Here is a 26,066-nt window from a genome sequence, read left to right on the forward strand (position 1 = left end):
TTGCCTTTAGGATGAGACAAGTTGTGCCCTGGACATACTTCTTTATTTCCAATGACCATGAAGAAAACAAGAAATGAGCAGCTGAAAAATAGACATATGTATTAAACAGGTAAGTAAATGAATATCACTCTTCCTTGGATAGATTTTTCACATTGTATATCATCACTTCTCTTCATACAGCTTCTGTGGATTAGAAAGAACTGTTGGCTTCTTTGTGAAGATGTGGAAATGAAGCACAGGACAGTTAAAAGAATTACTCAGGGTCACAGCACAAAACTCAGCAGAAAAGAAGCCTAAGTTTGTAAAGTCTCTGACTGTTCCACAGAATTTTTATTTTGGTAACAAAAATTATTTTTTTAATGAAGCATGTGTGTATAAGACAGTCATCATCTCAGGGATTGGAGTTCTAGAAGCCAGTGACTGAAACGTATATTTAGTTCTGGAAATAGAGAACTGGGCAGGGAGAGGAGGAAAGACGTTAAGAAACAATAGCTTTGCTACAGTGTAGGGAAAACATGCAACAACGAATCTCAAGGACACACAGAAGTACTTTGTGACACATATTAAAGCCCTAGCTCCTTTTCCAGCTCCCATGATATTCTCCAAAACTATTTCTTCATACAGCCAGCTCTTACATTAAATTCCTTATCTTATATAGGGGATAAATCTCACCTGGGATAATGTACCCTGCTTCTCAATACACAGAGACTTCAAAGGGCATTAGATTCACATTTAAACTGGATCAGATGGGAGTTACTAGATTCAAGTTTTTCTGCAGAAGGCCTCTTTATAATATGACTCTTATGGTGTCATGTACTTCATTTTACATCCATGTTTTATAAATTCTATTTAAAAGTATTTATTGAAGATACAGGACACCTAGTGAGCAAAGGAATTTTAGATATTAATACACTATATGCCATAAAGCTCCATCTAAACCCAGTGGTATTAAAATCATAAGTTCAAGCATTCTAAACTAGGAATTACAAAAATCAAAATTACAAAAATCAAAATGACCCTGACAATTATTTGTATCCATTTCTGATTGTTATCATGCTAACATATTTAGCTGTGCAATCAAATCTCACTTACATTTTCCGCAGGATTTCTCCCTCTGGTAGTGCACAGAAACCATGAAGACGAAGCTGCCATCTTCTATTGGAAATATATATACCTCAATTTTAAAAGAGTTGAATCATTCATTCAAATATTTACACAAATATATCACAGGAATTGCAGAAATACTGTATTCCAGGCAAGTGGCTCACTTCTCAGATTCAGTCACAGCAGTGTATGCCATTGTCAATAAGGATGAATCCTCCATCCACTGAGTTCAGGGGGGAGCAACATGCAAAGAGGAGCTGTTGGATTGAGCATTTTTTTGACACAGAGATGGGGCAACTGAGAGGCATTTTCAAAACTTTTGTTCTATTTTTAGTCTCATGTGAAGGGTGAGACAATACAGGTATTATAATTCACGCCATCACAATCAGAAGACAACTATTTCTCAATAACAATAAATTACAAGCATTTCTTGGCTTATCAGCTTTTGCCACACTATGCTGTAAATCCCTTAAAGCCAACAATCTAAAATTACCCCTCGTGGGTCCTACTACAATGAATCTTTCATAGTTCTATTTCTCCAAAGTATCTAGTCTTATTTGCAAGGCCGTCTTTTGAAACTTATTTCTAGTTCCATTTCTCTCTCAACAACGTCTGCTCTATTCCATGGCATTTCTAAGTCAGCATTTCTTATCTCAGCGTCTGCATACAGATGCACACTATGTGAGCCTTCTGTCAGCTTTGAGAATTCGCTACAAATCCATTTCCCACAAAGAACTAATTAAATATCTCCAGTGTCATGCAACAAATTGGCATGAAAACACCTCTCCAATAGTAGTTAAAGTAGACACATGACTCATTCAAAACTCACAAACAGTTTTGGGCTACACTGGTAGATGTTTTTCATGGAAACTAAGAACCATACAGACCACTATAGCTTGACTTCCTGTGTCTTTAGGACAGTTTTCCTACAGTTTCCTTTATGTCAAAATGAAAGTATATTCCAAATACTCTGAGTGTGACTCTTGAAACCTTTCTTCAACAGTGACAAAAAGGCACAATTATTTAGCAGTTGCATAGATTTTTCATATGACCATTTCGAAGAAGTTTTTGGAGATGAAAAGACTCAGGCAACAGAAAGAAACTGTATGTCTGAATGTAAAAATAAATGGACTACTTGAACTTGAATACTTTAAAATAAAAAGCTTTCCTTAGATTGAAAACGGGAAGAAACTTTTTCTTTTGTAATCTGATCCTGTCACTCATTTCACATTGAGTAGGCTTATTTTGGAATAACTAGGTAAATTAGGAAATGAGGGGTAATTTACCCAATTCTGAAAAAAAATCTTCAGTAAAATCCATAGGTTTTTAGAATGGTTTGTCTCCTAAATTGTCCTGCAGCCCTTTAACACAATGCAATTTGTCATTAAGAAGAGATCTACCTTACTCAAAGTCATTATATTTTATTTTAAGAGGGTGAAAAATATCACCTTTGTGATGAAAAGGTGATAAAGAAGGTAGGAAAACATAATAAAAGAGCTCTCAAAAACTATAATGCTCATGAAAGGGTTTTCTGCTATTAAAATACACAGGTTGAATTGAGTTTTGTTATTTTGTCAGGAATGCCCTGGGCTAGGAAGACTGAAATGGAAAGGAAGATTCGATGTCATTTCTAATGAGCATAAAACATTATTTGGGGTTTTTTTTTTCCTAATTGTAAAAATTAGGAACAATTCTTTTTTGCCTTACAAAGCACTGAAGAAAACACCGTATTTTCTCATAACTTTATTTCTAACAACCATGAAATACTGTCTTTTAAGAAAATCACAACCTGCTTTTCCTTTTTTCTTCCTTTCCATAGTTACCATGACAACCATAGAATTTTGGTAGGGATAAAACATTTGACAAGCACATTGTCTTTCTGCTTTTAAAGTCTTCATAGCAATACAGATGATCAGACAGGCCTTATTAAACAGGGCTGCACATTACACAAGTGGGAAAACTACACAAATAACTTGAAGGTCAGGAAAAATGGGATTTCCTGTCAAGGCCATGATATAATACAACAGGATTTGTCATTGCAGTAGCAAACATTAAAATTGTGATTGACTTTGTTATGTGAGCAGTGGGTAGGGAAGGATATTTTCAGCTAGAGTGAACAGACCAGATAAAAATGGATAAAGGTGTCCAAAAAAATGCTAAACATCCAACCCAGAGCAATATCAGTCCAACTTCTCAATTAAATTAGAGAAGATTAAAGAGTGGTACAAAACTCAAACATTCTCTGAGGGGCCTCATCTTGCTTCAGATCACCAGGATATCAGAAATGTCAGACACCAATACATCTTTTCCTAGATATTAAAACTATTAAACAGCTTTTGATAAGACTAAGGACAGGCCTTTTAAATTCTTGGCAGTTTAATTCCAACTGTAATTGTGGTACTTCAAAAAAGGTTTTATTCTGATTTGGAACTAAAACTAAACCTTTAAAAATCCTCCTAGAAACAGAAATGGGGGAAACATATAATTTTGAGGTAATTTTTGCTTAGCTAAAATGAAAAAACAAGCTGAAGTAATAATTTTTTTGTTAATTTGGTAGATTTGCAAAATTTATCCTATGTGGGGCGGGGGGTTTATTATAATTATTAGTTCTTGGCATATAAGCAGCAGGATATTCGCCTACAGCACTGCTACTGGCATGTGACAGTAAGAAAAAATATTGAAATATTTTATTTTTCTTTAACTCAATCCCTAAACTGATTCTGGCATTTTTCAAACACTGGTCCTCTTTTTTTTTTTTCCCCAGTGTAAAACACTTCATTACAAACCCAAACAGGAGATTATTTAATGTAAGCATCTAACTGCTTCATGTTTTCTTTTCAAAGCTGTCTTTGCCTAGAAAATTTTAGTTAAAATTAAATCTTTCTAAAACATTTCCATTCTATATAAAAGCATATTTTTCAATGACATACATTTACCTGAAAGAATTCTGATCAGTTCAGCTGGCTGTAAACAACTCTTTGTTTCTCTATTTAATTTGCGTATGCAGTGGCATCAACTCTGCACAAATGTTAAAAACATTGGAATGTATGTTGTGGCACAGCCACAGCACCGTATCACTCTTTCACTATTAAGCTCTGACTACTTCAAACTCTGAACCAAATTTTCAGAGTTTTTGTGGGGAAAAAAAAAAAGGGGTTTTTTTCTCTTAGCCAAGAGAAAATGGAAGTTCCTATAACTAATAGTTCTTGCTACTGATGGCCTGATGAGTACCCAATATCTTATGTACAGACACTGATACTGGACAAGCTGCCAAACTGCATCTGCTCAGTGACATTTGTAAAGACAAATCAGACAAATCAATCGTGTTGCTTGAGAGCCACAGTTCAAAATTAGCCTTGGAGGTAATCAGAAGGAATTCTGCTTAGTTGTAATAGGGGATGAATTTTTGACATTTGACAGGCTCATTTCACATGTCTAGCTATGCCATAACTAATTACTTCTTTCAGCCAAATTAGACCATCACAGCCCATGGCTGGAGAAGAATGTGGGAAAAGTCCTGTTGGATGGGCAGGGTGAGGGATGGGTGGCCAGGGGGAGCACTCCACGTGGCTGCCTGTGACAAGAGGACACCACGGGGCTCTGAACTGGGACTTGTGAGGTTCAACTGCTTTATCAGTGACCTGAGGTGGTAATGGAGTGCACTTTCACCAAGGTTGCAAGTGACCTCAACCTCAAATTTGGGAAAACAGTAAATGTGATGAAGGGCAGAACCACCATCCAAAGGGATTCAGGCAGGATGGAGGAGGGCCCAACAGGAATCTCAAGAAATAAAACAAGCATTGCACCTGAAAAGGAAGAATCCCAGGCACCAACACATGCTGAGGACTGACAAACTGGCAGAGATCACTGAAGTATTTACTTATAATGAAATAATATTTGAAGACATTGTAGGCTGCATATCAGTACTGTTATAGATGAATAATGAGATTGGCTCTCGCAATTAAAAGATAACTATTGTGTGAATATTAAGAAAAGCTTTAGTGCTGCATAGTTATGTTACTGTAGTTTAGATGCCCTCTGTTCTCCCCATGGCTCCCTTTCCCTGCTGTATTGCTGCCATCAGACAGCCGGGGCTGTCCAGCACAGGTACAAAGGAGCTGCACAGGTGTCCCCTGCATGGGGCAGCTGGGAATGGAAAAGCTTGGGGGTGCTCAGGGGGTGCAGCATGGCAACACCTGACCTCCAATCAGGTCACAAGAAAGCAGTCTGCACTGATAAATGGCAAAGAAGAGCTGAGTGACAGACTTTGGGAGGGGCCAGGGCTGGCTGGTGCAACCCCAGGGGTATAAAGGACTGAGCATCCATCTTGAACATGAACCAATGCACAAGGGGTAGTTCCCAGCACTGAAGCTTTTTCCTTATGTAGTCCTTTGCTGTATTTTTGTTAAGGTTTAATAAACCTTTTTAAATTTTCAAAGTGAGCAGTTGTCTCTCACAGTACTGATATTCCTGTTTATATTGTGTTTGGTCACATCCCCCTAAGTTCTGGTATGACAGGGTATCATACAACTCTCACCAGACTCTGTTCTTTTGAGTGGTACAAGGAACAACACCACTGAAATTTATTATCAATTGAAAAGAGGCAAAGAAAGCAACTTTTCTGGAGTCCTTCAATACACTTAGGAGTTTTTCTCATATGTGTCTGTCTGCACATGCAGTAGCACAGTTACATAATTAATCATTTTTAGTACAATTAATAAATTATTTGGTATACGGGCAAAAAAAAATTGATATGGATTTTCCTTCTATTAATTTCAAAATCAATTAACCTTGAAGAAAAGACTGTGAACAATAGTCTGAATTAGTCTGTATTTAAATCTTAGCCTTTGCAACACAGAGCAGGGAATTCCATAAAAAACAAATTTGAAGGATCAGCTTCTTCTTAATTATTGTCATTTTTCATTCTTTCACTTCTGGTGTTATTTTAGTTGAAGGACAGAGTACACAAACAACAACCTCTCAAGCACATCAAAAGGTTTCCTCTTAATTCAAGGGAACACAATGTTTTTATGTATCATGCCTTTCTTTTAACTATTTTGTGTTCCAAAAATGCTGCTGCAGACATTGAACAGGAATATAAAGACTTCATTATTATTAGCTAGGTATGTTTTAAAAGGGTCAATTAATTAGGTCGCAGTTCTGGTATCTGGAATGATGTTTCCTTAAATAATTTGCAAATAAATCCTAAAGTTGACAATCAGTTGACAACTGATACGTGTCATGTAATAGGTTGGGTGGTTGCTTAGGAGTGAGGCTAATTAAAAAGAATTATTACAATTTTTCAGACACCACACACATCCATTGATGGATTTCAAGCCCAAGAGGGTCTATCAATAGGTCTGTCTTTCCCTGGCAAAAGCAATAATGGAAAGTACAGTAACAAATTACATTAATAAATGCATGGAAAAAATTTTCATACACATAAAAAGTAAATCTGATTTTGTCTTTTTAGGTGATTACAAATCTGATTGGCAAAGGCAATGTCAAAAGCATGCCACTTGTCTTATTATGTGACTTATTATGTGATTTTCTAATTAAAATTTGACATTCAGTAACAATCAGTGTAAAACATTTGTGTTATGTAGACCAGAAAAATATCTTTATAATTATACTCTCTCCAAAACTAATTGGAAATGAAAAATCTTAAACAAATTAATGAGTTTAGTGTTGTCTGTTCTGGACTCAGTGTTATTTAGTTTATGTATTGGTGATTAGAAACACATAATAAAATCAATTTTTACAAAGTTTCCATGTGACATGATTATTGACTCAAGTGATAAATAATATATGCAGAATTCTGAATCACTCAGTAATCTGAATTCATTTTTAAACATCATGCATTTTAATGCTGCCATATGCAAGACTGTGCATCTAGGAACACAGAAAGTAGGTCACACTCACAGATAGAAATGTTTCTTGGAAAGCCTTTGTCTCTGAAAGCCTTTGGGGTCTGGTGAGTAACCAACTGAACATGAGCCTCATCTCATCTCGTCTCACAGCAAAATACAGTGACTAAGAATTATGTAGCTCGTAACTGCACAAGTTGAAGACAAATAAAGAGATTATAGATACCATATTTCATCTGTATGGTATTATTGACTCCATTACTAGGATCAAAATGTCCAATCCTTATACACCCCAAGGTTGGAAAGCCTCTGAAACAAACAGATTTACAGAATCTGCAATGCAGCAAACACTTCACAAAGAAATTTCAGTTTGTTTCATTTATAAAAGAAGTTAATAGTGGTCTGCAGGGAAACCTCCCTTGTATCCCAGATTTAGCTTCAGATCCATCTTGACCTATCTTCAGGGGGATTTCAAAGTGAAAGGAAGTCTACATCTACCCAAAAGGTGGAAAAAAAAAGTTCAATGTTCAAACATTAATAAATACTGCAGTCAGACTAGAAATAAGGTACACATTCTTAATTTAAGACAATAACAGAAAAAAAATTCCCTAAAGATGTGCTGCTTTTTACATTGTTTTATCTCCTAATATAAAGAGAGAGAAAGGTGCCTGTTTAAAAATATGCTCTAGTACAATCAGAAGTAAGGCATATACAAAACACAAGATGAAGAATTATAGACTGTTTGAAACCAGAAATCAGATCAAATGACTGAAGTGACAAGAAGCAGCTGGGAAGATGCCAGTAAGATATATTTTTATTGGAAAACTTATTTTTGCAAACTAGTTGAAGACACAGATTTGGAATGAGTGCAGCTTGGCTTTGCCCTATTCTGTGTGACCCTGAAGAAGATGAGAGTCCCTGGGAGGAAATAAGTATGTTCATTCAACTAATAGCAGTTTGCCTCTGACCTTTCTTTATGGGCTTCTCAAGCACAACATTTTCCTAATTAATCTCATTTAGTCTTCTTTCTTTAGTGTTGTGCTTGAAACCTTATTCAGGATCATCACTTGAGCAGCATCTTGGAGTCTAAGGGGTTGATCCTCACTTCTTGAAAATAAGTTTGTCTAAATCTGAATTCTTAGGCATAATGTCTCTAATATTCAGTCCTTTATATTCATCCATGGAGCTAAACTCCTATAATTTTCCATTGTGACTTCTTTTCTCTGCTCTTGATGTAGTAGCAAATATTTATTTGCCAGCAGCAGGCAAGCCTTCTGTTTGAGTTATCTTGTCTCTCTTTGTATTTCTGAATTTGCTTCTCTTCTGCACTGCATGAAGACACACTCCATAAGGTTGTAGCTCAACACTGAAAAACTCAATCCTTCTTAGAGACAACTGATGATATCAGCAATTATTTTTCATTCCTAAATTTTAAAATAAGCATCTTTATGCTTTCTGTTATGTTTCTTACACCTGAGAATAATCTCACTAAAACTATCCCATCATTTTGCTTCAAACCCCTCCACAGACCTGACTGCTCTTGTGTGTCTCAAACACACAATATGAGACTTACCACATATTCAAAATTACCTAACTGGTTTCCTGTTTCCTCAAAATCTTTGGAGAGACATCTATTTCCTCTTGCTCTATACACAAATGATGAGATTTTCAGAACAGTGAATCCTCACTTCATCCTGCCATCCACTATGACTGATAACTGCACTACTAATATTCTTACTACCTATTACTGATTTCCCTTGGTCAAGAGGAAGTGGTGATGCAGAAAATTCCCATTGAATTGCTCCCAGGAGAAAGTAATATTATAAGGACTCAATCTATGAATGAAGAATATTCAGCTTTACCAGACACAGAGATGGATTTCTGGAATTTACTCACAGGCTTGACCTAGGACTATGCAGAATTCTATTTCTCAAAAGAAGTTGGAGAAGGTCATTAACTTCAGGGATCACATGAAGAAGGAATGATATAGACCACCCATAAGAATCCCTGGGGTAAAAAGAGTTTCTATGCAGTCCTTACCAAAGAAATGGAGTTGTATTCAAACCTTGAAGAAATGTTCAAAGCCATAAGAAAGTATTTCTCCTCCTCCCATTCACAGGCATGAGTGTTTGTCCTCAGATGGCATAATTTCTGGCACAAATTAATTTTTTCAATGTCTGTGCTGGCTTCCATTGTTTTACTTGAAAAAAGAAATGGTTTTGTGGAAGCATCTTTCAAAGTCCCTTATTTTCCATGGTAATTTCCAATTTTCCCTTCAGCAGCAGAAAACTATAGGAAACTATAGGCCGATTTCAAAGCTCAGAAAGAAGAATAAGGACTGGTGTCTAGCAGAGTTCTAGTTATTACAATTTCTTTGTTGAACTGTTGCTAGCAAGAAAATAATCAAGACATCATAGGTGACCTGGCCATCTCCCAACATTTTATTAAGTCTATAAGTGCAGTTAATACAGTTAAAAATATACCTAATATTCCAACTAAATTATTGTATATGTTTTATATATTTATTGCCTTTCTTGTGTATGTCCTGAATTAGTGAACTAAACATGCACTCTAAGTAGGACATATAAAAATGTCTTTAATCTCTGGCCATGAATTCATTAACAAAACAAATAGACCACGGATATTCAAAAGGCCCATAATGTTCAAACACAGTTGTACTTCTGCATTAAATAAGTACTTCTCAAAAAAGGTACCTGCAGACTTCAGTGAAGACCAGGGCCAGCAATTAGTTTTCAAGGCAAACATTTAAAGTGAACATTTTTATTTAAATTTCTTTTCCATTTGGGAAGTGTAATTAAGAATACATTTGTTTGTTCAATTATTGTACTGTTCAAATCACAGATGGATTGAAAGGCCATCTGGAAGTCATCTGGTCCATCTGCCCTGCCCAAGCAGAGACACTTACAGCCAGTTGACCAGGACCACCAGGTCCAGACACCTTTGAAGTATCTTCAAGGATGGAGATGTCACAACCTCTCTGGGCAACCTGCATCAGTGCTTGACCACCCTCACAGAAAAAAAAAAAAAGTATTTCCTGATGTTCACAGGAAAGGTCCTCAGTTTTCAATTTGTGTCCATTGCTTCTGGTCCTGTCACTGGATACCACTGAAAAGAGCCAGCGTCCCTGTGGATTTTATATACATTAAGGTTCCTCCCTCTCTTCTGTAGCCCAAACAGCCTCAGCTGTCTTTGCCTTCCCTCATAAGAGAGATGCTCCAGTTTCTTCAGCATCTTCAGGGCCCTTACTGGATGCTGTCCATTATGTCCTTGTCTCTCTGGTGCTGATGGGGAGGAAAGGATGACCACTCTGGATCTGCTTGCAATACTTTACCCTAGACAAGAATATCTTTCACCTTTTTTTTTTTTCTGTCAGAGCATTTTGCTGGCTCATATTGAATGACCCCCAGGACCTTTCCTATCAAGCTGCTTTCCTGATGGGTGGTCCTCAGCATTTATATCTGTGCATGGAGCTGTTCTTCCCCAGGTACAGGAGTTTCTACCTCCCCTTGTTGAACTTAATGAGATTCCTGGCAGCCCATTTTTCCAACCTGTTGAAGTCTTTCTGGATGGCAGAACAGCTCACTGGTTTATCAGCCACTCGTCCCTCTTTTGTGTCATCAGCAAATTTGCTCAGGGTACACCCTACTCCACCAGGCAAGTCACTAAAGAAGATGTTAAGAATTAAGGAAGTGTGCCTGAAAATGTATTTCTGGCTTAACTGCTCCATCACCTTCCCAGGGATCCAAGTGAAACTGCTTGGCCTGCAGTTCCCTGGGTTGTCCTCCTTTCCTTTCTGAAGATAGGAGTCACATTTGCTTTTCTCCAGCCTTTGGGCATTTCTCCCATTCTCTCTGAGTGATCAAAGATTACCAGAAGTGGCTTCACAATGATATCTGCCAGCTCTCTCAACACTTGTGGGTGCATCCTGTCAGGTTCCATGGACTTAATCATGTCCAGTCTACTTTTATGTTCACTGACCTGATCCTCTTCTGACAAGGTGACATATTTCTTGCTTCAACCTTCATCCTGCTCTTTGGAAGTGGCATTTCTGAAGGCTGGTCATGATAATAAGGTCTGGGGCAAAGGCAACATTCAGTCCAATCAAGTCCCCTGTCTCATTAGGCAATGGTCCAGTACTTTCCTTAGTCTCATGTTTGTCTCCCATGTACTTATAGAAGCCTTTCTTGTTCTTGAAATCTCTGGGCAGATTCAATTCTATTTGAGCTTTAGCTTGATCCCTGGATTCTCAATGTTTCTGTATTCTTCCCACTTACTGGTCCTTGCTTCCACCCTCTGTATGCTTCCATTGTGTGTCTGAGCATTGCTGAGATCTCCTTGTTCATCCACAGAGTTCTCCTGGCATTTTTGCCTTCCTTTCTGTTCATGGGATGGATTGCTTTTGAGCTTGGTGAAGGTGATCCTTAAATATGAAATCACTTTTTTGAGTCTCTCTTCTCCCCAAGACCTTACCTCATAGGATTCTTCTAAACAGATCTTTGAAGAGGGCAAATCTGCTCTGCTGAAGTCCTGGGCTTTGAATTCAGTTTTCCTCTCCTCCCTGCCCTCAGGATTTTGAACGTCTCATGGTGTCTGCCACCAAGAGTGCCCTCGACCTTCACATCCCAACAAGCACCTCCATGTTGGTATGAAGTCCAGAAGATCACTTGTTCTTGTTGCCTTCTCTGTCTCCCAGAGGAGGAAGTTATCAACAACACACTCCAGGTGCCTGGATTGCTTATGCCTTGCTGTCTTGTCCCTCCAGCCAGTGTTGAAGCCCCTCATGAGGACCAGGGCCTGAGAACTCAGGGCTGCTTCCATCTGCTTGTACAGGGTCTCATCCACTTGCTTTTCCTAGTGAGGTAGCCTATGGCAGACAGCCACTATAACATCACCTCTACCTGTCCTCTCTTATGTGGTAATAAGGGTTAATCCTAACCCTTATGTGCTCAGCTTCCTTTCCATCCATCCCCAGACTGAGCTCCACACATTCCAATTGACCTCTCACATAATGGGCAACTCCTCCTCCTCCCCCTGTCCTTCAAACAAGACAAACATTCTTCCATGGCAACACTTCAGCCACGGGAGCCATCCCACCGTGTCTCCCTGGTCCTGACAAGATCTTGGCCCTGCAGATGGATCCCTGACTCACTGTCTTTACTCCCCATACTGCCTCCATAGGCACTTTGGAGAGGCACCCCTGCATGCTGAGTTCCTGAAGAGGATTTGGGGGATTATGTTGTACCCAGAGCTATGATAGTTTTTAATGTAACACAGTTAAAGCTAAAGACAATTGAATAATAAATAGCATATCAGGATGATTTAATACAATAAACTAAATCCGTGAGCTAGAATACAGTGGTTTATATGAAAACAATAAATATTTTTAACATTAACAGTATCTCTTTTATTTTTTTTGCCTGAAATTAGAACCTGATGTTGGCATTTCCCTATAGAGTAAGAAGCAATTCTTTGAGATGAAGCTATCTTAATTCAGAATCGATTAAACCCAACTCATTAACCAGAACTAAACCGGCACAGTGCCCGGTGGCTCTCGCCTCGCAATGCCAGCATGTGGCGCTGTCTCCTGTGAAAAAACAGCCCCTGGTTTGCGGAAAACCTCATTTGAACATTGTCAGACTCTTCTGAAGCACAGGCAGGAAAACAATGCGGATATTTTTAGCACAAAAATAATACTCTGCACTCGCAAAAATTTTTTAGCACTAATTCTACTATTTCTAATACAAAAAGAATATTTAATGTAATTTATTGACCAAAAAAGAGTGAGCAAAACATATGAATGTATCCATGCATCTATTTATCTGGTTAAAGACCATAATTATATTTACAGGTTGGTTGAAATGTATACATAATTTATTTCCAATTTTCTTTATTCTGTAGCCAAATTATTAACGTCTTTAAAATGAGTATATTTACAAACTTGCATATCTACCCCTTTGGTCTAGCAGACACTTAGTCCACAGTGGGTTTTAATTACCAACTAAATTCTTGAGCTACCGAGCCTGTTTCATAATCTCCACATAGGGGAACAGGACCTGTGTGACTACAGTTTTACTGGAAGTGAACAGCCAGTCTTTTGTGTGGTAACCAAGTCAGCCCTTACTGAGAAGGAATTTAGAGACTACACTGATGATCTCTGTAACCATGAACTTTCAAACAAAAGTAACTGAGTAAACTGTGTATTCACTAACTTTTTAATCATTAAGGGCTCTACCCCCTTTGCTACCAGACTTTTTAAAACAAAAGAAACAGGGATCATACCCTTTTAGTTAAAGCTGGGGTTTATAATACATGACATAAAAGGCATTAGTAGTAACATGGAGGGGATATATCTACTGAATTTTCTGGCTTTTCTAGATTTGCATCTGATTTACAGAAAGTTACATATTTTTTTCAGGCAGTTCTTTTTATCTATGGTAAAAGTTCAATGCATTCAGTGTACCTGTAAACACTATGAATCAGCAAAGCAATTTTCTTTTCATGACTCAAGGCAAAAAGTTGCAAAAGTTTTAGTCAAGGCTTAAGAAAAACTATTTAAAAGATCCAGCTAGAAACTGGGAAGTCCTGAACTTAATACTGAGGCCTGAATGGGGTCACACTATTTGTCATAACATTGCTAAGACTGTGGATTGACTTCTGTGTTGTTCTGTCGCGTGCTGTTTTTACTTTGTAAATATAGAGATGCTGGATCAGGCAGAGTAACCAGTTTTCTAGTGGTGAGATATCAGTCAGAATTAATAAATTCTGATTTATTATAAAGAATTAATAAATTCTGATTTATTATAAAGAATTAATAAATTGTGAACCCCTTACGATGTCCACTCACTACAACAGGAAAGGTAATGATTCCAGCTGCAGAAATGAGAAAACTACACAAAACTGACAGAATTGACAGAATTCACAGAATGACTAGGTTGGAAGAGACCTTCAAGATCACCAAGTCCAACCCATTCCCGTTCAAGAGGTGTAGCTGAGATGGTCTCCTTTGATCAACCAGGGCATTTCCAAAGTAGCTGGCAGAGTGTGGTGAACAGTGCAAACAGCAGGGCACCTTGTGTGCCAGGAGGATGTGGCAGGTGACCTTGCCTTTTGGCAGCTGTGCTCCCTCAAGCATCCAGGGGCACAAACTGTCATCTCCACTTGGTAACACTGGCAGGGCTGACTCTGGCCTGCTGGCTTTTCTCAAGTGAAGATTTCTGACAGCTGACAAGAGAGACCACAAGCTGCAAAGTAGCATCTAAACTAAAATGTGCCTTGCTTTTTGTTATATTTGTATGTTAGCAATATTTCTGACAAGAAATCTTTTCTTGATCTGTGCCTTAATTTTGTGGTAAAACACTAAAACTATAGCTAGAATCTACTGGTAGAATTTGACAAGTGACTTCCTAGTTGGGATGTAGCAGACTTTTTTTATACTTTGAATTTCTGATATATAAGTGCATAAAAGGTGTACACATATAGCCTGGTGAGAATAGTAACATTGGGGAATATGTTTTTATTTCACATTTATATATAGAGAAATTATATAATAATTTGTATATAGAAAAATTATAGCCATGTAAAATTAGTACCAGCCAGAAGGGTTGAAGATCTTGCAGACCTTTATGAGATTTTTAGATGACTTTTCTAGTGAACACTTATACTTGAACTTGTTCCAGTAAAGATGCCTCCTGAAGTCTTTTTAATACAGGGTTTGATAACCATACTAAACTGCTACTTATGGTAGTAACTGACCTAGTACTAACTCCTGAAATAGCCTAAAAGTTACTTATTTCAGCTCATACAGCCGTGGGATTTTCAAGTTCAGGAGGCTCAATCCACAGGCTCCGGTGAGAAATGATCCACTTGCTCTTTCTAGCAGCACATACTTGAGACGGGAGGAGTCCATGCAGGGCGCACAGGGAGAGGAATGTGCTAGGTAACCTCTGTGCTACATCCTGCGGCACACGCTCCGGCCCCGGAGCTGAAGGCAACAGGGAAAGGATGTTAGGCTGATATTTACTGTATGGGGGCCATTTTACAGCTCAAGGTGCTGTTTTAATCTTTGCAGCTATTACACAGAGATATTTGCACTAATGACTTGTAGATTTTCATTTTTAAATAACTCTTCAGAGGAGCCTGTATGTGTTTCACCTTGGGACTAGCGCTCACAGCAGCGTTACTCTGTAAGAAACACCGAGTTTCAAAAAGTGATTTCCCTCCGTTCTTGCTCCCCCGTCCTTTTTAAAAATTGATTTTTTAAAAGAAGAAATAAAAGAGACTTAAGCAGGGTGTTAAGACCGGCTACCAGCAGCGCCCAGCCACCCTCACGCAGCCCTCCTGTGTGTAGGACAGGTCGTGCGGCTCCGCGGCCGCCCGTGCCCCGCAGGTGGCGGCGTGCGGGAAGGAGGGAGGGAAGGCTCGGGCCGCACGGAGCTGCCCGCGGGCACGGACGGGGCCCGCCCGCCGCCGCCGGCGCTCGGCGCAGCCAATGGCGCGGCTCTGCCGGCATCGGCCCGCCCGCTGCCGCCGGGGGAGGGCCGTGGGCCGGGGCGGGCGGGAGGGAGGACGGGGGTGAGGGGAGTTGAATGATTGAACTTTCTTGTGTAGTTTCTGCGGCGCGGAGGTATCCGTCCCCGGCGCAGCCCGGCACCAGCCCAGCGAGCGGGAGCCAGCTCACCCCGGCGCCCGCAGCCCCCCGCGCCGCCCGGCCGCCCCTCTGCTCTCCTCTCCCGCAGAGCGATGGTGCGGAGGGCGCCCGGCGTGTCCCTCGCCCTGCTCCTCTGGGTGACGGCCGCCTGCGGCAGCCCCGACGGGCCGGGCGCCGCCGTCGCCGCCCGAAGGCAGGACGAGGCTTTCGCCGCCGCCAGATGCACCTCCAGGTGCCTGAGCCTCCAGATCACCCGCATCTCCGCCTTCTTCAAGCATTTCCAGGTAGGGGCATGGCACCGCGCAGGGAGCCTCTGCCACCGTCCGGAGAGCGGGTGTCCCCCGGGGCGCAGGACGGGGGCGGAAAGGGGCCGGGGCCGGGGTCGGGGCTGAGGCTTGGCGATTCTGGGGGCCCTTGCCCCCAGGGGATGGCCGGCACCTGGAGGCGCCGGACAGGTGGGCACGGCCCCGCGGCAGCGCCGAGCCCCGTCGGTGCCTGTGGGTGCCGGCCGGGCTCCCCGCCTGGCGGGTCGTGGGGCTCCTGGCACGCTCTGCCCTGGCTCCCGGCAGGTGCCCGGCGCTCCCGGCCGCTGCCTCCGGTGGTGTCCGGGGCGGGCGCGGCGCGGTGCTCCCGGGCCGGGGGTGCGCCCGTCCTGCCGAGCGGCGGGCGGCGATCCCGCGGGCTCCGCCTGCCTGCGCGCCGGTGCGCCAGCCGCCGCAGGTGGCTCGCTTCCCCAGCCCGGTGGGAAAGTTTGAGCCTGTTTTTAAGAGCGATAATCGTGAACGTGTTATACTTGGTTCTGACCTCCTGGAAGGTGAGGGTGGGGGTAACGCTGTAATTTTTTTTTTCCCCCTGGGACAGAGAGGCACATCTTTGGCTAACAGGACAAATAGGGATAAAGTGGGGAGAAATGGAATTGAAATGTCGGGAGACCTGCGGGGCTTAAAATGAAAGCTGGCAGCAGTGCGGAGCTAGTGCAAGAGCAGCGGGTGTCTGCCCTTCCTTCCCCCTCTTCTAGTTACACACGCACCTTTCCCTTTCCCCACCTGTTCTTCACTGCGCAAATATTAAACCTACTCGAATTCACCCAAATGACGGAAACGCTTCCGAGCTTAAGCCGTTCTCTCTCCGCAGAGCCGCAGCCCCTTTGGGGAAGGGCTGGGGGCAGCTCGGTGCGGAGGGAGCCACCTCGGCCCCTCGGGGACGCGCCGCTCGCTCTCCCCGGGCGTGCCGGTCCCTCAGAAACCGGGAACGCCCGGACGAGCGCCTGGGGTGAAGTTGCGTTCGGGACAAAGGTGTTGGCACCAAAGGCAGGTCTCAGAGGTGATTAAGATAACCGATTTAAAAAGACAAAAAAAAAAAAAAAAAAAAGAGGGAACGTTAAAAGAGAGCGGAGTGTGTGCGTTGTAAAGGCAGCAGGAAGTTGGTTGGGTGCCTGCAGCCGGGTTTGGGTTGAAGGGACCGGGCTTGCGACCCGAGGCGGCTGGAGAAGGGGCGGCCCTGCCTGACCTGGCCGCTGTCAGCGTGCTCCGTGCATCCCGGGATGGCCTGAAAGGAGGATACCCATTAATACAGTTCATTAGCCCGGAGAGCGGTCGCTGTTTTTTATTGCGTTGTCAAGCGGTTGTAACTTACTTGTTTTACAGTTTCAGTGGCTAAAGAGGCAGTTTAGATCAAGTCAATTCACAGTGAAAGGCTTTTTTTTTGTTTGTTTTTTTCTTTTTTGTGTGTTTTCTTGGCAAGATTTCTTTTTCAACGTACAACTGCTGACAGAATGCACACTGCACACAATCGTGATTACATTTTAATTAGCTAGAGTAAAATAAGTAGGGAATTACTCAGTTAGGACTTGATAACGGGCTGTTTTTTTGTAATCAATTGAAAATCTCAGAGTTTTAACCCCAACCTGCTAAAGCACGTGGTAATTTATCTTAATTACTACGGATTAAACCCCTGTTAGACATGAAACGACTGTAATGTTTGGAAGATAAAGTGCTCTCGTTTATAAAAGTTAAGCTCTCCATTGTCTTATAATGAGGAAAAGGAGGAGAGTTTTAAAGTACATCAGGCATCCAGTGTTCTCACAGGAGACTGATAAAACAGTGTGGGCTGTAGGATGTGCAAATTTGGGCCAGACAATTCCATGTGGGCTAAAGGGTATGATGTTCCATTCCTTTCTCTTCTCTCCCTCCTAGCCATTCCCCTCCCCTTTTCATCTCAACTGGTAGCAATTTCTGGAGCTCTTTTCATTTCAGATGTCCACTTATCTTGTAATCTGATTCAACCTTTGAAGCAAACTAAACACTAGCTCTTCCCAATCAGAGCAGGAAGGAACTCTAGTGTCTCCCAGTTAAGCAAGAATTGAAAGACTGACCCACTCATTTCTCAACCCTGCTTTAGATGCAGCCTCAGTGGTGGGGCTTAGGGAGAAAGCAGCTGGACATGCTTTGCAAGAGATGATGTCCCCAAAACTTCACAGAGAGTTAATTTCACATAATTTATGGTACTAAAATCACATCACTAACAACTTTTAAAAGAGAATCGGGTAGTATGAATAGGAAGTCTGGGTTAATTCTTTACCTTCTGGCTCTTGTTTGAATGGCAGCTAATATTTTTCCAACTTTTAAATGTTCACAAGGGATTTTAATTGACCCCCCCCAGCCCCGAGAATTTTCACCCATTTTTCTTTACTGTCCTTATTTTTTAAAGTTTCAAGAGAGGTATTATTTCTAAAAAGCCAATTTGTTAATTTACACTTGGGAAGCAACTCTAAGCCTATTTTAAATGAACATTGTGAGTAGACAATGTCAGTAGAAATTATTTTAACTGAAGCATAGTTCAAATAATATATCTTTTTATTCCATATAGACTATTGATGTGGGCTTGAAGAAGAATTGGTCACCTAAATAAAAAATCTTTGATCTTCAGAATGCTTGTTGAAGGGGCATGGATTCCTGCTTATTCCTATAAAGTCTCCATGGCTAGGGGGGTTTTCCAGTTCTGGTGGTGTTGGGAAGTTCCATGTAGAGGTTATACCAAAAGATACATGAGATCATTATGAGAGTTATGCACCACATGAGTCTTAGACCCAATGAAATGTGTGTGTTTGATATCTAGGGCCATGATCTTTCACAGAGAGCATGCTAGCACAAAGGCCTTTCATCCTAAGCAATCAAACAAAAAATTATAATCAGGAGGGGTCATAGTGGATTCTTCTTTTATATAAGAAGTTATTGATTACATGCTCATTCACAGTAGAGAATGATGTTTAAACTCTAAATGAAGGGACTCCAACATATCACTTCTGTCTTACTGAAATGTGTTCAGTAGTGGGGTTTAACTTTCTCTGAAATTTTGCAGATGAGAGAAAGCATTTTTATCCCAACTGTCTAATTTAGGCCCCTGAACAGCACCGAATGAAGCATTCATTGACCTGTGACCAGAAAGAGTGAGGACAAAGAGAGCTCATCTCTTTAGCCTTATGTTCAGAGTACTTATTTAAAGCCATTTTGGGTGTTGACACTAGAGTTTTACTTTGACTGTTGCAAAACATGTATGAGGGAGTAATTGGAGCATTCACTGGAACCTGCCCATGCTCCTGGGTCACTGCCTTGATACAGCAGAGTTCCTAGTGCTGTGCTTCTTTTTCTGACAAAATTCTCTCTAAAACACCTGAACAGGGGAGTATGGCAGGAATGCTCTTCCAGTAAGCTGGAGCTTTACCATCAAATGGCCTGCTTAGGAGAAGGTGTAGATTTGAACCTTGAAGTCCTATATCAATAATCAGCGTTGTGTGCTTTTGGCTGTTATCTTAAAAGAGCATGCCTGGGTGTTAGTATGGTGCCCTTATAAGATGGGAAGGGCAATTCCTCCTCTAGGCTGAAATGAGAGGAAGGACTAAGGTGTCTGGCTCCATAAGAAACACCAAGACTGTGAATCCTGTGTGGAAAAAGGCATACTATTTTTGGGACAGAAGTGGTACAGTGATGTCATTGGATATATTCTTTCCTCAACATTTTCTTATTAAGGCGGTTTCTGTCTCAGTGTTTGAGTTGATCTCCAGGAGAAAGGTACATATTTTAATTTGATGTATTCAAAGTTTGTTTGTGAATCTAGTTTTATAGTAATTTAGTACAGTAGGTAAAACCCTATGAGGAGGTTTTACTTACTGCAGGAAGATGAGGTCAGTTACTGCACAAGTTTTTGGTTTTTTTGAAAAGGGTATGGGTATAAACCAGGACCTCATACAGCCTGCTGGACAAGAGGCCTGAATGCTCAGATTAGTTTTGGTAGAGGTTTCTGCATATCCTGCCTGTTTTAGTGGAGTGAGACTAAACTCCTTGCATTGCTATTTGTGGGTGTAGCCTTTCCAATTTGTGATATTAGTTGAGGATGAACTTGTTTTATTTTGGGGGAACAGACATGGCAGTGACCTTTTTAGTGTTTTGTTTTCAAGTTGAGTGAAAAAGCAATTTGGATTTTAATCTCTAATGCCAGCCATCTGAGACATGTTTTAAAACTGGTATGATTAAAATTTTCTTTGTGAATAAGAGCTTGAACATCACTGTAACTACTTAGGCTAAAAATATTATAGTGAGCAAACTTTACTTTGACCTGTGGACTCATTGATCTTTGTCTTAGCTGGGATCTGTTATAGACCTCTCAAGCTCAAGTGTCTTCCTGCGTAATATGTGCAACTTGATAATTTACTTAAGACACAGGACTGGTCAGTCTTGTTTACTGGGTCAAAAGCTGAGAGGGTGGTAGAACATGTCCTAGGAATTTGGAGTAGTTGCCAGTAAGATTGCCTGTGGTTGTGGTGTGTTTGTGGTGTCACTGGAGAGGTTACAGCCATATGCTCACAGAGTGTATGCTGAGGTTGAACACCACCTCCTGGCAACTTGTTCTAGCATTTAACCACCCTCACAGTAACAAAAAAGGTGTTTTCCCATGTTCAGATGCAGTTTCCCATGTTTCAAATTTGGCCATCACCTCTTGCTGTGTTACTGGGCTTCACTGAGAAGTGTCTGGCTTCTATTTCTTTATTCTCTCCCATCAGGTACTTACAAATATTGATGAGAAACCATTGAGATTTTTCTATTCCAGACTAAACGTTCCCATTTCTTTTAGCCTCTTCTCATGTGAGAGATATTACTATTCCTTTTCTGGGCTCCCTCCACTAAGTCCATCTCTTTCCATGTAATGGGAGGCCCAATACTGGATCTAGCACTCCAGGTGTGGAGGAGTAACCAGAACAGAGAACAGGATTGGCTGCATTTTAAGGATATAATGCCTGCTAAATACTGTTACTTGCTTTTAAATTCATTTTCATGATTTAGATTTTCTTACATGAGTTCATATATGACCCTTTATCAGTGCATTAAAACCACAATGCTAACACTAAATAAATTTTTTTCCATCCCTTTAGATATTGGTACATCTCACTATAGTTTTAAATTTTTTTGAGGGGGTAATCTTCAGTAGTAAATTGAATCTTAGCAAATCCATTTTTTTTATTCATCAGGGGAAAGTCCAGGTACATGGAGATGTGTACATGTTGTGTGATCCAGCATTGTGATTGCTGCTTGAACAGGCTCATGAGAGATTGTTTAAACTCGTTAAATGGGCACTGATTAGAAACATACAGGCAACATGGTGGATGACTTTGGTCACATAGGGGTGCTGTGTTCATGTTGACTTACTTGTGAAGTGGATGAATTGTAGCTGAAAATTTTGATACAACATAGACGTCCTTCAAGTGGTAAGCCAGTTTTGTGATATATGGAAGGAAATTAGAGAGAAATTAGCTCTTGTAAATGTGATTTAGTGTAAATCTAATAGTAGTATACTATGATTTAGTACTTAGGAATTAGTACTAAGCTAGATGAGCCAAGGCTAACTCAAAATTGTTTTTGAAAGTATGGAAAAATATTGTTTTAAGCTAATAGAGCCATATGTTGCATAATGTTTAGTAGCTGTAAAAGGGAAGAGTAAGGCCTTAGAAGTTTGTTATATTGAATGACTGATAACTATATGGTGGTAGGAGGTTGTTTTTAGTGTTGTAGAAGGACTCTTGCCTTTCAGGACAACTGAAGTTTTGGAAGAAAAACAGGCAATTCTTTTAAGTAAGTAATAAAAGGTTCTCAGATTTTATATCTGCAAGCAAATAATGTGCAAGTGATTACCTCTAGATAAGCAATACCAGATTTCACCTACAAGTCAGGAAGCTAGTTGTCTCAATGCCAGCACATCTGCCTTCAAATTGCCTGTAACTCTGAAGTGGCTGCACCTGCCATAATCTGCAATGGGTCCCAGCTGGGAAAGTGGTGGCCAGGCTGAAAGTCCAGGATGCTTGTGTCTCTCTGTGCTCTGCTGTAGAGAGGCTGGAAATCGTGAAGAAACCATTTATTGTAACTTTCTCAAATAACTCTGAAACTATAAATTGTTTCTTATTAAATCTTAAATGAAAAGATATGTGGTACTTCTGTAGTGAGATATGGTGTATATGTAGTGTCTTATTCCCAGAATGTTTCAGTTCCAATGGACATGCTGCCCAGGCACTGAGTTTGCTTAGTTCTCTTGGGACATGTTCACAACCTTTTCTAAATGTGAGGATGTGTGCCATCTGTTTTTGTTGCTGTTTCAGTACTCATCTCCTTTCCAAAAATAGCCCTTGTGTTAAGTAATTCTGACTTTCATGTGTCTCGCAAAGCACTCTGCTCCTAATTTATTTCCACAGACAAATTGTAGCATTTGTCATTACTTTGTTTTTCTCAAAACTCATTAAAGGCCCAGTCCTTCTCCTGTTTTTGATGTTCATGTGGTATATGATCTGGGTAATTATTCTGGCATTTGGTGTGCCCTGATTATCAAGATCTTCAGTTGTGAGCAAAAGGTGCACAGATTTAACAGAATCTTGGGTAAAACCCATGAAAATGAAAGGTTTGTTTTGAATATCAATGGTTGCATCTAGTGAAAACAGCTGCATTATTCACTGTATTGTGTAATTGAGGCATAGTTAGTCTTTGCTGTTGTAACCTGGTCTGGTATGAATCTCCCTGACTTCTGATTTGAACCTCCCTAAGTGGGAGTTTTAACTTTCTCACAACCAGACCCAAATCTCTTTGCCCTCAGTGGATGCTTGCATAGTTGATATGAGTGCAGGGGTTTACATGGCCTGGTCATTGTTTTCTAGTGGCTTTGATGACTCAGACTTGCTCATTGCTTTCCTAAATTAAAATACTTGTCTGTGTCTCAAGTGTAAGTTTAAATGCAAATCAAGTAAACTGTTGAAAATGTAAATAGAGGGTGAGCAATTGTACTGAACAATAGGAGTTGCCAAGATATTTTTCTCACATTTACTTGTGTATTCTTACATATTAAGAAAAAAAAATTTTTATGCTTATTTTCGTAAAATTAAAATAACTGTTAATTTGGTAAACATGCTGGATACCAGGTGCAATAAAACCAACAGGAATTACTAATAGGTTTTAAAGCAGACATTTTAGGTATAGAAAATATTGGCAAAGAATAGTTTAAATGTCACAGTCATGTTGGTGAGGGGGAGGAAATGCTGCTTTTGAAAAGTATTAGAAAACTTCTAAAAGAAAAACACTGTCAGTTCTAAAATGTAAATCTTTTTCCATTGGAAGATATAGCCACTTAATGCAGAGCAAAAAGTTTTTCAGATGGGTAGTGTTCAAATTAAAACTATTATTAAAGCATTATTTGTTGTCTGAATATGGCTTGTCTCTGTGATGAACAAGTGCTCTGAACTTAATTTAAATGTATTTGATTTAGTAAGTGTTGTATAAGGAAAAAAACCCCAAAATGTTAGATTTCTGAGACAGCTTGAAAAGCAGACTGATTTTCCAGATTATTATTTGCTCATTATTTGTCATTTTGTAAAGGGCATCTTAAGATTGAGTGCTGAATTTGTGTTTGCCAATAGAGATTGTTCTTCACATTCTGACTTGCGTCTCCCCTGGCCATTTTATGTGAATTTTTACTCTGTCCGACCAGCTGGATTGTAGTACATAGCCAACTTTTGTAAACAGAAAAAGAGAGTGGTATAATTTAGCATCCATGTCTTTAAAGATTGAAAGTAGGAATAATGACTGAGTATCAGGAGCATCCTACAGAAGACAGACACATCTGTATTGATATTTAGTAGCTGGTGCCTAGCAAATGTAAACCTTGCACTAAAACTCCTTGCCTAGGAGTTTACACCAAGAATCTTCATTTTTTGATCTCTCCCACAGCTGAGCCTTATAAGGCTTTATACTTCAAAAACCTTTGAAGTCCATGAAAAGCCTTCTGTTGATTTCAGCTGGATCAGGTCCATGAGTGAACACTAGGTCCATGTAGTCAGCAAAGTAGAGTGCTGTGAGCTGGGTGTCCCAGCTCCAGTTGTATCTGTTTTTCAGTCTTTTAATGACCAAGAGGTCGCAGGACACAGAGATGGAGAGCTGGGGGTGTTGAAAGGTAAGTGGACCCTTTAAACTTGAAAGTAGAGTACTGTTCTTTTCATCTCTGATTAAAAAGAAGCACACATTCTTTCCATCCACTGAAAAGAATATCAGGTATTTCCAGATTTGGGGAACAACCCCACTCTAAAGTTTTAATTGCATTTCTGTTCTCTTCTGTGAACAACATTTTCACCAATGTGTCTCTCTAGACTGTCAAAGAGATGTGACATCAAAGTTGTGTACACACATATGCAATTACATTCCTTTAAAAAAGAAGAGACTTGTCTCAAGCTTGCAAAGGACAGGACTCCCCTGGTAAGCAGCTGAGATTTCTGAGGAGCATATGTCTTCAGAACTTGTAGGAGAAGCAGGAAAAGGGACAGAGTCTCAGAATAGAGATAGGTGGACTCTATCAGGCTTGTATTACTGGAAGGAGAATTTATATGAGACTAGAGGGCACTGTAAAATTTCCTGGGACACAATTAATTGAAATTAAGGAATTATGGAAGCAGAGAACAGATGTAATGGGTTTGTAGGAAGAGTTGTTTGTAACTGTTTCTTGGGAACATGTTTTATTTCTGTCCTTTCTCAGCTGCTTAAAATTTTACTTGGTTTAAAAAAATTAATTTTTCTTTTTTGAAAACATGTTTTGAAAACCCTTTTGTCTTCATTGTAGAGGTCAGTTACAGGAAAGGCTATTATGAAAATTCACAACAAAATTCTAGCTGACGTAGTATTTCATGTCAGAACTCAGACAAACTTGAACCCTTGATTCACTGCCACTGTAATTCCTCAAGTGGTCACAGCTGAAACTGCAGACCTGGCCAAGGTAGTGAAGCTTGTTTTTTCTGCCTGTGAGGGCTGCAATCTAGCTGTCATGGATCCTGTAATAAGATAATATGAGGGAAAAAGGATTGCTTTGGAGCAAATGTCTTGTGTCCAGACAGTCAGAAATTGAGGCTGATAGTGAAGATTGGGTGAGAATAATGTACTCATTTAGTCTAGTGCAAATGTAGTTCAACTTTCCCTGCCATTTTTATGAGAAATTAGAAGCACAGTTCTGTTTTTCTTTTTTTAATATATTACTCTTTAGGGAAGTTATCTTCACAGTAATTTATATTAAAAATATAAAAAGAAAAGCAATCTCATTTCATGTACATGAATGTGATTTCTCAGCTAGTGATTTAGGCCGTGCACATAGAGCAATATGTCATTTGTATTTAACTGATCATATTTTTTAACTGCTAATGACTGGAACATTCCAGTCAGACCTCAGGGCATTTTTGGACCTAGACACTACAAATTCATTTTTTTGACCTTGGTGCTGTAAGACTTTGGGTTTTCTTTGAATTTAGCACATGGCTGAACAGATATGTGAAGCAGCAAATAGTGAGGAAGGGGTGATAACAATGTATTATTATGATGATGATGTCTTAATACAGTGACTATTTGTCATTCTCTTCCCCAGAATTTGTATCCCTATATATAAACTATTTCAACTGTGTGGCTTTTTTTTTCTTTTTCAATTAGGTGATGGTTGTAACTCCTTTGACAACAATAAAATCATGTTAACGTGTAACTACAACTAGACAATAATGAATCACACCGTTATCTGCCCCCATTTTAGTTAGTTACAAAGAGTTACAAAATATGTTGACATTTAATTTGTACCTAACAATTTTGAGAAGGGAACTGGAACTAAAAGAGCTTGAGGCTTTCTTCTGTTTTGAAATTTCCTTCTATGCAACTGTGAACTGAGATCAAGAATTAGCCAAACATTGGTCAGTCTGGATATGCAGTAGGTGGAAGAAACATTTGGGCTTAGACAAACTGACACAAAGAGGTAAAAATAATCCAATTAATGAAGAGTATGTCACTTCATATAGTACTTAGTAGCAGCTATGGGACATGTTTGTCAGGATAGATAAGGAAAGAAGATGTAGGTTTTTACAGCTAGGA

At 40.0% G+C, this 26,066-nt stretch overlaps 1 protein-coding gene across 1 annotated transcript in view; it reads left to right on the forward strand.

Moving 5' to 3' along the window:
* Positions 1-15,554: 15,554 nt before the first annotated feature.
* The window catches only part of ANOS1 (anosmin 1), a 131,573-nt gene continuing 121,061 nt past the window's right edge, over positions 15,555-26,066 (forward strand). Inside the window, exon 1 of the mRNA XM_071430572.1 lies at positions 15,555-15,923. Within this exon, the coding sequence (XP_071286673.1) occupies positions 15,732-15,923 (192 nt within the window). The 5' untranslated portion in view covers positions 15,555-15,731. The remainder of the gene's footprint in view (positions 15,924-26,066) is intronic.

Source organism: Agelaius tricolor, unplaced genomic scaffold (genome assembly GCF_023055355.1).
Source record: "Agelaius tricolor isolate 1412-34295 unplaced genomic scaffold, bAgeTri1.0.p SCAF_7, whole genome shotgun sequence".
NCBI classification, from domain to species: domain Eukaryota; kingdom Metazoa; phylum Chordata; class Aves; order Passeriformes; family Icteridae; genus Agelaius; species Agelaius tricolor.